This window comes from Nuphar pumila, chromosome 5 (assembly GCF_984573655.1).
Source record: "Nuphar pumila chromosome 5, dmNupPumi1.hap1.1, whole genome shotgun sequence".
NCBI classification, from domain to species: Eukaryota; Viridiplantae; Streptophyta; class Magnoliopsida; order Nymphaeales; family Nymphaeaceae; genus Nuphar; species Nuphar pumila.
In genome coordinates, this window is record NC_143253.1 from 47,843,239 (window position 1) to 47,855,508 (window position 12,270).

General features: G+C 38.5%; 1 protein-coding gene across 2 annotated transcripts; it reads right to left on the minus strand.

Annotated features, from left to right (window-relative positions):
• Positions 1-6,543: 6,543 nt before the first annotated feature.
• Positions 6,544-11,876, minus strand: LOC149837524 (phospholipid-transporting ATPase 1-like). Of its 2 annotated transcripts, none has more exons than XM_090006093.1 (7): positions 9,885-11,876; positions 9,487-9,790; positions 8,600-9,383; positions 8,375-8,498; positions 7,586-7,805; positions 7,049-7,507; positions 6,544-6,940 (listed from the first exon to the last, which is right to left on the minus strand). In XM_090006093.1, exons 1-7 carry the CDS (start codon positions 11,599-11,601, stop codon positions 6,718-6,720), a joined length of 3,831 nt encoding a protein of 1,276 aa, XP_089862219.1. In that variant the 5' UTR covers positions 11,602-11,876; the 3' UTR covers positions 6,544-6,717. The 2 variants fall into 2 exon arrangements, with proteins under 2 accessions (XP_089862219.1, XP_089862218.1); XM_090006092.1 differs by having other exon boundaries at positions 9,487-9,793; positions 9,885-11,870.
• Positions 11,877-12,270: the final 394 nt, after the last annotated feature.

The following is a 12,270-nucleotide window of genomic DNA, read 5'->3' on the forward strand; positions in this document are numbered from 1 at the left end:
ATATCAGAGGTGGTATTGAGATGCTTCACCGTGTTCACTACAATGCGTGCACATTCACTGAGAAGCTTCACTGTATGCACATTCAATGAGGTATTTTACTATGTGTACATTGTCATATTCACCGCATTTTGATTCAACATTTATATATATCATCCCAGCATCATCCAGCATTGCTGCATCATGCCTTGCATCGGTTCAACATCATCTACCATGTTATTTCTACTTTTGCATTCTCGGTTTCATCTTCTGCATAGTTGTTCTGCATCATTTGCACTTGTTACCTTTCTATGTTTTCCCTGCATCACGCATCACGTCATATTTTTTCGTATAGTTGCATCTCACTCATCAGCATTTTGTTTCTTGTTCATCTGAGCTTATGCTATTAGAAAAGTTAACATAAAGAGAGTGGAGTGATAAGAGAATAGAAGTCAAGAATGCAAGAACTTCTATTAGAAAAATTAACGAGTACAGAGGGATCTCTGAATTCACCTTGTACCCGGGGGTTTTAGGCCAAAGACCATTACAAGCATCTAAAGAAAGCAAAAGAGGTATTTACGTCAAGCAACAAAAGTGAAAAACTTGGCCGTTTCAAACACTTTTCTCTTTCTTGTAACCAATATCTTGAATTGTATTTCTCTGTTGGTTGAAGTCTAGAAAGAAGGATAGAGAATTCACCAGTTGCCACAATGCACCAACCTTTATTTTTCTGCTTTTTTTTTCTGGTTAGGCCAAAAGAAAACCCCTTTATCACAAACTGCACATTGGCAGGTCTCTGGTTGGTCAAAGTCTTGAGGTCCTTCCTACTCACTGGGGAGTATGCCCAGCTTTGAATTTGTGGTAAAAGATGCACCCGTGGGTTTCAAATTATGGTCATTTCATGTCATGTGACAAACCATGGTTCCCCATAACCAGAAAGTCTGAGCCCTGCACTTTGCACCAATCATTGGATGAAGGTAATTGTTTTCTTTTGTTAAACACTGAAAAATTTCCAAAATTTTAAAATGTCCAAACATCTCACAAAATTTACCAGCAGAGGAAGGTCATCCTAGAAACTTTAGGCAGAGATCTGGAACGCATCACCAAGATTCAACTGGAGAGTAGGGGTAAATCAGGTCTGGTCCTACAACAAGTTTTATATAGACTATATAATTTTAGAGACCTCAAGATTAACACTGCCCAAAAAGAAGGCGACCTGATAGCCAAGTTTTTTGGCTGATATAGCTACACTGTCTATAGAATCCAATTGGAAGGACAACTGGACAAGCCCCCAGACTGGTATCCGTCCAATGAATGCCTATAACCTCACTTACTGTACAGTCATTTTTTGATCAATATACCGGTAGGTGTCCGCCTAACCCCAACGTGATTATTGACAAAAAAAAATGTCACTTACAGGTGCCATCCTATTCTTGGTGACTTAATGTTATGCTTATACAGAAGCAACACTATCAACATTTTTAGATATATGTCACTCATTTGAATTTTTTCGAATAACTAGACGAATGGTATGAGCTTCTAGGACATTTTCAAAGAGAAATTTCTGACTCTTCTTCCGCTTTTGCCTTGTGATCTTACGGAGAAGAGAGCTTAAATACGTTAAGGAAACTTCTAAGTTGGAATGAAGGAGGATCTTGTTAAGAAAGATTTTGTCATCATGAAGATTGCATATTCTAGTTAGCAACCATCAGTATCTTGGTGTGCCGAAGGATTAGGCTCACGGATTAATGATTCCCCGCCAACTCCAACTCCGCCAGATTTAAATACATATAGTCATAGAAGGAACAACAATGGATAATTGAGTTATTCAATGCAAGGTTTCTAAGTTCTCTCTTGAACCCTTAGGATTTTTTTTTTATGAATTAAAATACAGTCATTATGTCAAAATTTTAATCCATTTACTCTTATGTATAGGGGAGGTTATGTTAAAAAATTTAAATAAATTTTTAGAATTTTTCATACTAAAATAGCGTAGGTTCTACTAAAAATTTTAAAATAATTTTTAGGCTTTTCATACTAAAATAAGGTAGACATTGACTTAATTTTTATAAAATCTTTAAATATTGTGATTTGATATAAAGAAAATAATGTCAAAATTATATCAAATGAGTAATTTCGTCTAATTTGAATTTGAAATACTCAAAAGGGAATTACTGTTATTTTAAGAAATTTAAAATTATATATTATATGTTAAGGATTTAATTTTATCATTTAATTTGATATATTGTAGAGGATGTGAAATGAAATCGTAAGCCGTGAGGTGTCACTACTTTTTTAAAATTAATTGAAATTACTTGACACTTTTATTTATAGGAATTATAGGTTTAAAACCCTAAATTTAATTTAATTATTTTATGAGACTTTTATATGACACATATGCTAAGAATTGCATACAAGATTGTGGTTGAGCCATGAGTGCTAACTAGAGATTCTGAAATTGTTCGAAGATCCATTTATAATTGAATATATGCTTCATATTGATAATTCATGCAATCTATGTTTAATTAAAATTATGACAACTTCTATAGTTGCATATTGATTTTTTCCTATTGCATAAAATGTTTTATGGGTATTGATCCAAAAGTGCAATTATTACGACTTTTGAGCATGCTACATTTATTTTTAATGGTATGTATTGAAAAGATTATCGCAGATAGATAAGAAAAGTTGCACTATTATTTATGAAGTTAGTTGGATTGTAGGAACTTGACAACTAGTGAGTTGATCAAGTAGTATCGGTGCTTTGCACCCATTTTCATGGAATCCCTGTGAAGGTGAAAACCCAAGAGCAAATAATCTATCACTATGAAAGGTTGTGAAAGTGAAAACCCAAGATCAAGAAATCTAAAGGACGAGTGATCCTATCCCTAATCCATGGCTGATGTAAAGAGGGACAGACTCGATTGACAAAGCCAACAGTCCAACTATATACATGTGTAGCAGTTGACTGCGATCATAGCCAGTAGCAGGAAGCCTTAACAAAGGTTTCTTTACTCTTGTGTCGGCCTCTCTACTTCTAGGGTTAAAATGTGAAATAAACTTTGTGAATGAACATTCCCTAAATGTATGTATGCTCATAGTGGACCGAGTGAGTGGTGCCTGAGGATAATCTTGAATCAGGATAGTCACTTAATTATGTGTGATGTTTGCTAGCATGTCATTTAATTCAAAAGCAATTTAATTTAAAAGATAATAATATGGTTCATGCATATACGATAGGCATGTAAATATATAATTATATATTTTATTAATTGTATAAATTGATTTTTATTTAATAAAAAAATATGAGATGCAAACAATTTTTTATGATTATTTAGATTAAACTATTTTGATTATATACGTAACTTATAAAGTATTGTTAGATGCAATCAATTCTTTATGATTAATTATAATTAGTTTGATTTGATTCAGTTAAAGATATTGTCATGTGAATATGTATTGTGATTGTAAAAAAATGTTTGAAGCAAATTTATCTTTTGGTTATGTTTTGAAATATCACATATGAGTGTTGTGATATATTTTGTAGTTTATTAGTACATATGATGACATTAAGTTGCCTCATTTTTATTAAAAAAATTTAGGTTCACATACATGAACAAGCGAATGTTACAGTACACGAGGACCCAACTGTGATTTTATTGTATATTAGGTTAATTTGAACTGTATTTGAGTTTTCGTGATTTTGGCTTGTATGTACTCTGATATTCATTCAATTGGATGAAATGTTTTGAAATAATTGTTGTGGTTTTTAGATAAGTCCGAAGATTCACAGCTGGTTTATGTTTTAGAAATTTTTCTCGTGTTACAAAAGACAAAAAAATTTAGTGAAATTTTTAGTTTCTGAATTTTTGGGGTATTACAACTTGAGTGCCACATTACCATGCTAGATCATCGGATGCCATCTTTATTGGAGGAGTGTAGGGCCTGATTTTCACTTTGATATAAATCTTTAATTTTTGTGAATCCAACTTTGCAACAAATTGTTGGGAGTTTGCAGGGAGGACAACGCCCCTTGAGACATAAATTTTTTGGAAGGTAGTTTTGTAATTTTACTCATAATAAAGATTTTTTTACCTTAACCTACTTTTTTGAGTGAAAAAGTGATAAAAATGCACTTTTACTTTAATAAACCGCAAAATTCTTTTTTCTTACACATGAATCACCTTCACTCAAGTCCAGCAATAAACGGGTTGGCAGCCCAAAACTCTTCTTGTAACTTACTTGGGCCTCCCACTATTCAGAGGAATGTTAAAAGAGGGTATGTGTAGAAAGTTAATTGATAAATTTAGAGCCCAAGTGGAGTCGTGGCACGGTAAACTGCTAGCATTGGCAGCGAGGATTGTTCTTATTCGATCCGTCCTTGGCTCTTTTTCTATCTTTTGGATGGGATGTTTTTGCCTTCCAATCTCCATCACTCAAGAACTGGAGAGCATCATTCGTAGCTTTCTTTGGCATGAAAATGAGAGTTGCAGACATCAGCATCATCTGATGAACTGGGATCATGTAAACCCAAGTTGGAAGGGGGCTTCAGTATTAGAAGCATCGAAGAGACTAATAGAGCAGTGCTAGCAAAGCTAACTTGGAAAATTTGCCAAAATACCAATAGCCTATGGGTTGAATTAATGCACAAAGAATCTATATGGGTACCCAAGAAAAGCATAGGAGTATCCCATGGGTGGAGGGGAGTCAGATGTGGAGTAGGGGTATTGACCCAAGAAAAGCATAGGAGTATCCCATGGATGGAGGGGAGTCAGATGTGGAATAGGGGTATTGAAGGATTACAATGGAAGGTAGGAGATGGCAGAGACACAAAATTCTGGTTTGATCCATGGATGTCTAAGGGTCCTCTACCTCTTAACTCCCAACAAATTTTGTACAATGACTTGCGCAACATATCTATCAAAGAGGGTGGCGGATGTGAATCTCCAACCGCACATGAGAGTAGTCGATGTCAGTGTTAAACTGTCTCAACAGGTCATGAGGGAGGCGGAAGAACAAAAATGGCATCCGGACAATAGTGTTGTCATTCTTTGGAAAGCTAAGGATTCTCATTGAAGAGTGTTTGGAACCACTTAAGAAATAAATGTCAAAGTTATGATATCCTTAAAAAGGTGTGGCACAAAAAAGCCCCACCAAGAGTGGCTATCGCTCTCAGATTAGCAGTGGATAGCAAATTGCTTACTCAAATCTATCTGAAGAAGCTGGGGTTTCAATTCCTAAGTATTGTGAGTTCTGAAAACAGAACGAAGAATCAGAGAAATATCTGTTCCTATGTTGCCCGTGGGTGGTGCAGGTTTGGAGAAGAGTGGCTAACCTTTTTGGAATGAACTGGAGACCCGCAATCAGTGTGAATGAGAACTGAGAAAGATGGTCAGGGAGAAAATTGAAAGAGAAAAAGGTTAAAGAGAGCTGGGACATAACTTTCCATGTTATTATATGGAAAATATGGAAAGAAAGGAATGAAATTATCTTTGGAGATAAAGGGAAGTCCTAACAACAGATGGCAAATGATCTAATCTATGGGGTGCGAGAACAGGTTATGTGCATTCTTTTCATCGGGTGGCAGCTAGATGGAGGTTTATGTGGCAATGGGATCCCCCTCCCCAGGGCTGGGTGAAGTTAAACATCCATAGCATTTTCGAAAATGGATGGCACATGGGGTATGCGCTGTGGAATCATGGAGGCGGGGTGCTTCACGGAAAGAAGAAACTTGGATGGCAGGGAATGGGGGGCATGGGTTAGAATTATGAGAGGATCTAATATAATTTGAAAGGTGATGATAGAGACAAGTCGGGCTTACCTAGCCAGTGGTTTACGCCGGGTTTTGGAATGAAAGGGTCCCACCTTGGGCATCCCCATCCCTCTAATGGACATTTTGTATAGTTATGAGAGAGTTAAATTTAGTTTTAAACACTGTAAAACCGATTTTTTTGGTTAGGAATCTTACTAATCTCTAGTAAGGAGGGGAATTGACAAGATATGGAAAGATCATCTCTCTGACTGGCACCCACTTATGAATGGGTGATTCTGTAAATCTTTACCTAAATTCAATGAACTGGTAGGGGTCCACCTAACCCCATTGACTATTAAAAAAAAGAAAAAATACCCATAAGAAACCAGGTAAGAGAAAGATTAAATGCGAAAGGAGAAGGAACAAACGCAAAACACCAGCTCAAAAATCTGGGATGATCAGATGTAGTTGCACTGGACGACTACTTTCAGCTGCAATGTGCACCAGGCCATTGTTTGAATGACAAAATAAATGAAGGCGGCAGTTTGCAGTTTTCTTGAATATTAGAGCATAGGCTTGATAAGGAGTCATATAATATTCTTATAATACATTTAAGTTTGGCAGGTTGAGGGAGTCGGAAAATAAAAAACAGTGTTGGCTTCAAAATCTATGTGAAACGAGTTAAGTGGACTCGGTTGGGACATTATAATGCATGACACAACCAGTCCATTTTTCAACTTACTATAGTAAAACAAAACTAAACAAGATTTATTAAACTTGATGATATATAACATGTAAACATGTGTGCACAAGTATACATGAAGCTTTCTCTATCATGGCATTCAATTGAGTGAACCAATTATACATACACTATCTTTTATCAAAGATTACAGCCTACCCGTTTGGATAGAAGGCAAAAGAATTAGCTATTTGTACATGCAAAAATCACAAATAGAAGAAAAGGAAAACAAAAAAAGAAACACACCATATCAACTTCTCCCAGGGGGATTACCATTTGAATTAGACTCTAAAGATACTACTGATAACCATTCCTGTCTCCAAAAAATTTCTGCCTCTCTAGAAATCTGAATATCAGAGGGCCTAAACTGCTGCTTAACAAATTTTAGTACAAGACGTGGCATCACAGCTGCTACAAGGACTAAAGCTATGTTCAGCCAAAATGATGGATATGTAGAAAAATTGTAGATTGCCCTGCAAAGAATATAAATGCCAGTTAGCATAGGAGACATAAAGAAAGTGGCAGGGAGGGAAGCATGAATTTCCCTACAAAAACATGCAAATGCAAGTTAGTATAAGTACCAAAATCCGGGTAACTGCGGTATGGAGTCAATGACAATCAGGCATATACAAGTAGCAAGTATCGAGCCCCATACAACAGCATGAGTAATCCATGTCCAACGCATTATATCCATGGCCAAGTGAATGTTAACAAGTATGACTGCAGCCAGGGCCCAGAGATCACCCAGACGTGCTGCATCCATTGTGCTGATTCTGTATGTGCAATAAGGCATGTAGAAGACAACTGCACTTTGCCACAATGTATCCAACATGGTTAACCAAAACAATCCTGTGCTGTAGCCTTCCTGTCTCTGTCCAGCCCCATAAAGTTGTGGGTACTTGAGCAAAGTTTTGTGACTCAAATCTTTATCCAGGACCCCAACCACAATTGTTGGCAAAGATGTATAAATGACAGAATACAACACACTGCTCCACTCAGTGATTGCTGTTGTCAAACTATATGCTGTGTAAAGTACATACCTGCAACCGAAAGTTCAAAATCTGAGAACATGAACTGCATTTTATTTTGAATAGTAGTGCATCATTGACAACACTCACCAGAAAAGAATAAGTACAAAAACTGCATTCCTATAAAAATTGTACAGTAGCATGTATCCCATCCGCTGATAATTCCAATGTCCATGGACCAACAGTAGGGGCACCAAAAATCTAAACTGCCCCATTGCAAAATCTGAGGCCATCACAGCTTGACGGCCTTCCTGGCCACTGATACCTATTCCAACGTCAGCCATTTGGATCATTGACACATCATTTGCACCTGCATTAAAGGAAATACAAAAATCATTGCCTTTCAATTAGCATATCAAAACTACAACGGTAGGATAATATATATATATATATATATATATATATATATATATATATATATATATACACACACACACACACACACACATAAGCAGATAGGTAGACAGATAACTAAAGCTACTACTCTCTAACATTTTATTTGGTGCAGTTGAGCCAAGCAGGATGCTCAGGTGCCCAAGCAGTAAGATCCTTCTTTTCACTTGTTATGTCAAAGTCAGCCACATAGCTCCTTCATCTAGAGATTGATTGTAAAATGTATATATCTCTTTATACATTATATGTTCATGTCTTGCATAGTTTACATAGTCACACACACACATACACACACAGAGTCAACTCTTTTTCCTATTGGAAAAGGTGATATCACATCATAATATGTTTAATCTGAGCACGATGAGATGGAAAATATTCCACATAAGTTGCAATGAAAATCCACGATAAGTTGGATGATCAATTTTAAAGCTTGAGCACATACACGAGAAGTTCCTATATACATTAATCAACAGCACTAAAACTTACCATCACCAATGGCAAGGGTCATGTCATCCGTCCTGTTTTTTATTAGCGCAACTATGCCAGCTTTCTGTAATGGGGCCACCCTACAGCAGAGCACCACGCTACATTGCGTAGCTAATTGGAATAGCTGCATTTTAGAATATAAAATCAGGACAGGCATGAATAGAGAAGTATAGAAGAAAATACAATAATGAGCTAAAATCATAAAATATGGAACAACAGGATTACCTCCTCTTCCAACTCTGTTTCAAGAATATAAACAAGGCTGGTACCATCAATAATTAAAGCCAATGGCTTCAGGTGATCACGAGTCCCCTCTACCATATTCTTATCTTCTGGTGATGACACGGAGTGAAGTTTATCAGACTCTGTAACTGGTTTTGAATTTTGTGCACCTATTGAAGTTTGCCTCGTACCATCAGCTATATGTTTATTGACCATGGCTTTTGCATCTTCAAGACTCTTTCGACAAGATTCCTTCGAGTGTCTATTGATTACAATTTGTGTCATATCTTCTGTGAGAAGCTTACAAGAGTACCCAATTGAAATGGCTGTTTCTTGCTTATCACCAGTCAAGACCCACACCTTTATCCCTGCTTGTCTAAGAGATTCTATAGCTTCAGGAACGCCTTCTTGAAGTTTATCTTCAATAGCAGAGACTCCCAAGAGGCTGAGATTGCTTTCGACATTGGCTGCAACAGACCTCAGTAAACTTGCCCGACCCATTAATGCAGTACTAGCTTTCTCATAGTCTGATTGCCACTGTTCAAACTCTGAACTACTAAGTTCTCGAACACCAACAACAAGCGTTCTCAGACCAAGAGATGAGTAACTATGAAGATGGGCTTCTGTTGCATGGACCACATCTAAATCCATGGATTTGTCTATGACACCAAACATTGAACTGTCAGCACCTTTGACAAATAACTTCACAGAATTGTCAGAGCAACCAACTATCACAGACATCCTCTTGCGGTCACTATCAAATTCATGCAATCCCAAAATGTTGAATCTGCAATATCAAGAAGAGGAAAACATATTCTTGGTAAATTAACCACGAAAGACAAGGGAAGCGTAGTTATGAAAACAAAAGAACATTAGCAGAGGTGAACTACCTCTGTTTGTCCCCATGCATGTCGATCACAATGTGCCCGGAAGTCCGTTCAATGAGTGTATATCCATGGGCAGCAGCAGCATAAACCAGAGCTTGTTCATCAGGAGATTCACCTTGATAATCAATTAACTTCACCCCCTTGTCTGAGGTCTCCATAATTAGAGGAACTATGGTATTGCAAGCAGCTAAAGCAATGAAAAAGTCCTCAGCATGCTTCCTTTGTTCTGTATCTTTACCATTTCTCAATAATTCTAGCAGATCCTGATTTACCTTCACCTTCATCCTAGGCTTCAAAACTTGGCCATCTACTGTTTCAAAGATAATGAGAGAAATACACGTTACAAAAGACAAGCTATTAATTCTAACAAACAAAAAATACATATTAGAGCAGACTCAAACCTTGTCCCAAATGGTTGTCCTCCTCGCACCCCATGGTACCGCTATGATAATCAGTTCCCCTTATGCTGGCACACTGGAATTCCATCTTGTTCTCTGTTAAGGTCCCTGTTTTATCTGAAAAGACATACTTGATCTGACCTAGATCCTCATTTATATTCAGAGCACGGCATTGAAACTTTGAATTGGAGGCCTCATCATAAAGCCTAGTGTCCCTGATCATAAAATATGCTTGACCAAGGCGTACAAGTTCCATGGATATATACAGGGAAATTGGGATCATGATCTGAAACACAATGACTGAACTAAGAAATGTCAAGAATATCTCCATGCCTATTCCATAATAATTGTAGTCTCTAGGTCCGGGGCCATCATCGCTTTCAGAATAATCTTTCTTCCGGTAAAAGGGAACATTGTTAAGCTCATCCTTGTGTTGAGCAATCCAGATACCGGCCAATGTTGAGACTGTAGAACACAAAGCAATTAGAAACAAGGACAACATAATTGTTTCCCTGTTCATGTGTGTCTCGAGCCGACTACGCTTTGATGGGGAACCGGAGTTGTTCAGCATTGCCTTCGTCTCCTGACCTGCATAAACCACAACTCCAACTGCCCATACAGTGTTCTTTAGCGCGCAACCGCGAAGAACAATGTTCGAGGGTCCGAGCGAGAACCTTTTCCCATCCAGCTCCATATTCGCCTGGAAGCCATAGATGTTCCTATTAGGATTCTCGCACCTGATGATCCCTGAGATACCCTCCTCAGGCATTCTCGAGAGCGTTTCCTGCTTAGCATATCGTGTCTTCAGATTGGATTCGCCGTCTAGATTGATCGTCTGGATGTAAGCCACACCAGTAGCGTCACTGGTAGACAGCAGGACCATGTCACACGGTAGAGTGTCGTTAGCGTGAACCTTGATGATCTCGCCTACTCGAATGTCCTTCCACCTCTTCTGCTCAAACTGATCCTGGACTAAAACATGAGCCATCCTATTGTTCTCTGTTCTATCGGCCCGATGCCGCCTGAAATCTTCATAGGCATCCTTAATAGCAGTAACAATAAGAACAAAGAGCAGGGGAAGGATTGAAGCAGCCCTTCCAAAGACAGCCAACTGAGGGAGCTGATTCAGTACCGCAATTACAAGGAAGTACAGGTAAGCTACCCTATGGAACTGCTCAAAGAGGTTCCTTGGCAAGAAGGTGAAAACCGAATACTTGCTGGTTCGAATCTCGTTACCGGCAAACTCAAACCGATCGTTGGTCTGCTTGGGATCATTGATATGGACCAAACGCGAAGCCTCCTCGCTCATCTCCCTCTGAGAGCCCACCAAAATCTCAGAATCACCACCTCTAGACCCGTACCTCCTTCCCCTCGAGTTCGAAAACCCTGCGCTTTCGATCGAAAACGCCGAATTCCCCCTCCCCAGATTCTGAACCGACAAATCGGTCGAATCCTCGTCGATGGATTTCCGGGAAGCCCCAGCTCTTGACCTGGAGGAGAAGTTCCTCCTGAAAGAAGGTGAGTTGCGGTTCTCATGGCGCGCTTCCCTTGTCTCGCTTCCAACTTGTTGGTTGTCTACGGATGGGTGGAGGTCCATATGGGGAAGATGGGTATCGTTCTTTTGGGGAAATATGAAGATGGGTGTTCCCAATTTTATCGATTCGTCGAGATTTTGACGTGTTTTGGGAGATGGGATCAAGAGGGGTCGCTCAGAAGCCATGACCTTAGGATCAGAGGACTCCTTGACGAAGAAGAAAAATTCATTCAAAACATTCAGAACACTAATAGACACTTTTCAGCATAAGTATTTAGACTACAAAGAGAGAAAACCGACGAAATAAAATGGAAGATTGGAGAGAAAAATCTCAACTTTGGCGACTTAATCCTTGGGGATGTACGACGAGTTGGGGAAGCGGGCTTGGTAGACACAAATAGCAGGGGGAAGGAGAGCAAAACTTTGACGAAGGATGCGAGGTAAGAGAGAGGAAGGTGGGGAATTTGAGAACAAGTCATGGTGAGCATGGGAGAGATAGATAGAGAGATGATACCGTCTGGACTTTTTCTACAAAAAAATGCTTGTTCATATTGTTTGTGATTTACTCTTGTTCTGCCATTTCGTCAAACTAATAACTCGTGGATATTTTAGACAGATAATTAAGTAGTTAGCGTCGAAACCATGTTCACTCATATAATAAATGCGAAGCAAATTATAAATGAGAAAAATGACCGTCTAGAAGCAGGAAATGAATAATGAGTGACGCCAGCCAGCGGGATTATATTGACTCAAAACTGCAACTCTGACCATGACTCAAGGCGGCAATCCAGACCCATCGTGCCTTTCCAGTTAACTCCCATTTATTTTCTCTCTCCAGAATATCTCTCTAAACCT

Excerpts from the sequence above, each read along its gene's own strand:
- LOC149837524 (XM_090006092.1), bottom strand. The coding sequence starts at position 11,601 with ATGGCTTCTGAGCGACCCCTCTTGATCCCATCTCCCAAAACACGTCAA. Across the intron at positions 8,499-8,599 it reads AAACAGAGTTGGAAGAGGAG|CTATTCCAATTAGCTACGCA; the intron begins GTAATCCTGTTG and ends TCTAAAATGCAG. Across the intron at positions 6,941-7,048 it reads CCGCAGTTACCCGGATTTTG|GGCAATCTACAATTTTTCTA; the intron begins GTACTTATACTA and ends TATTCTTTGCAG.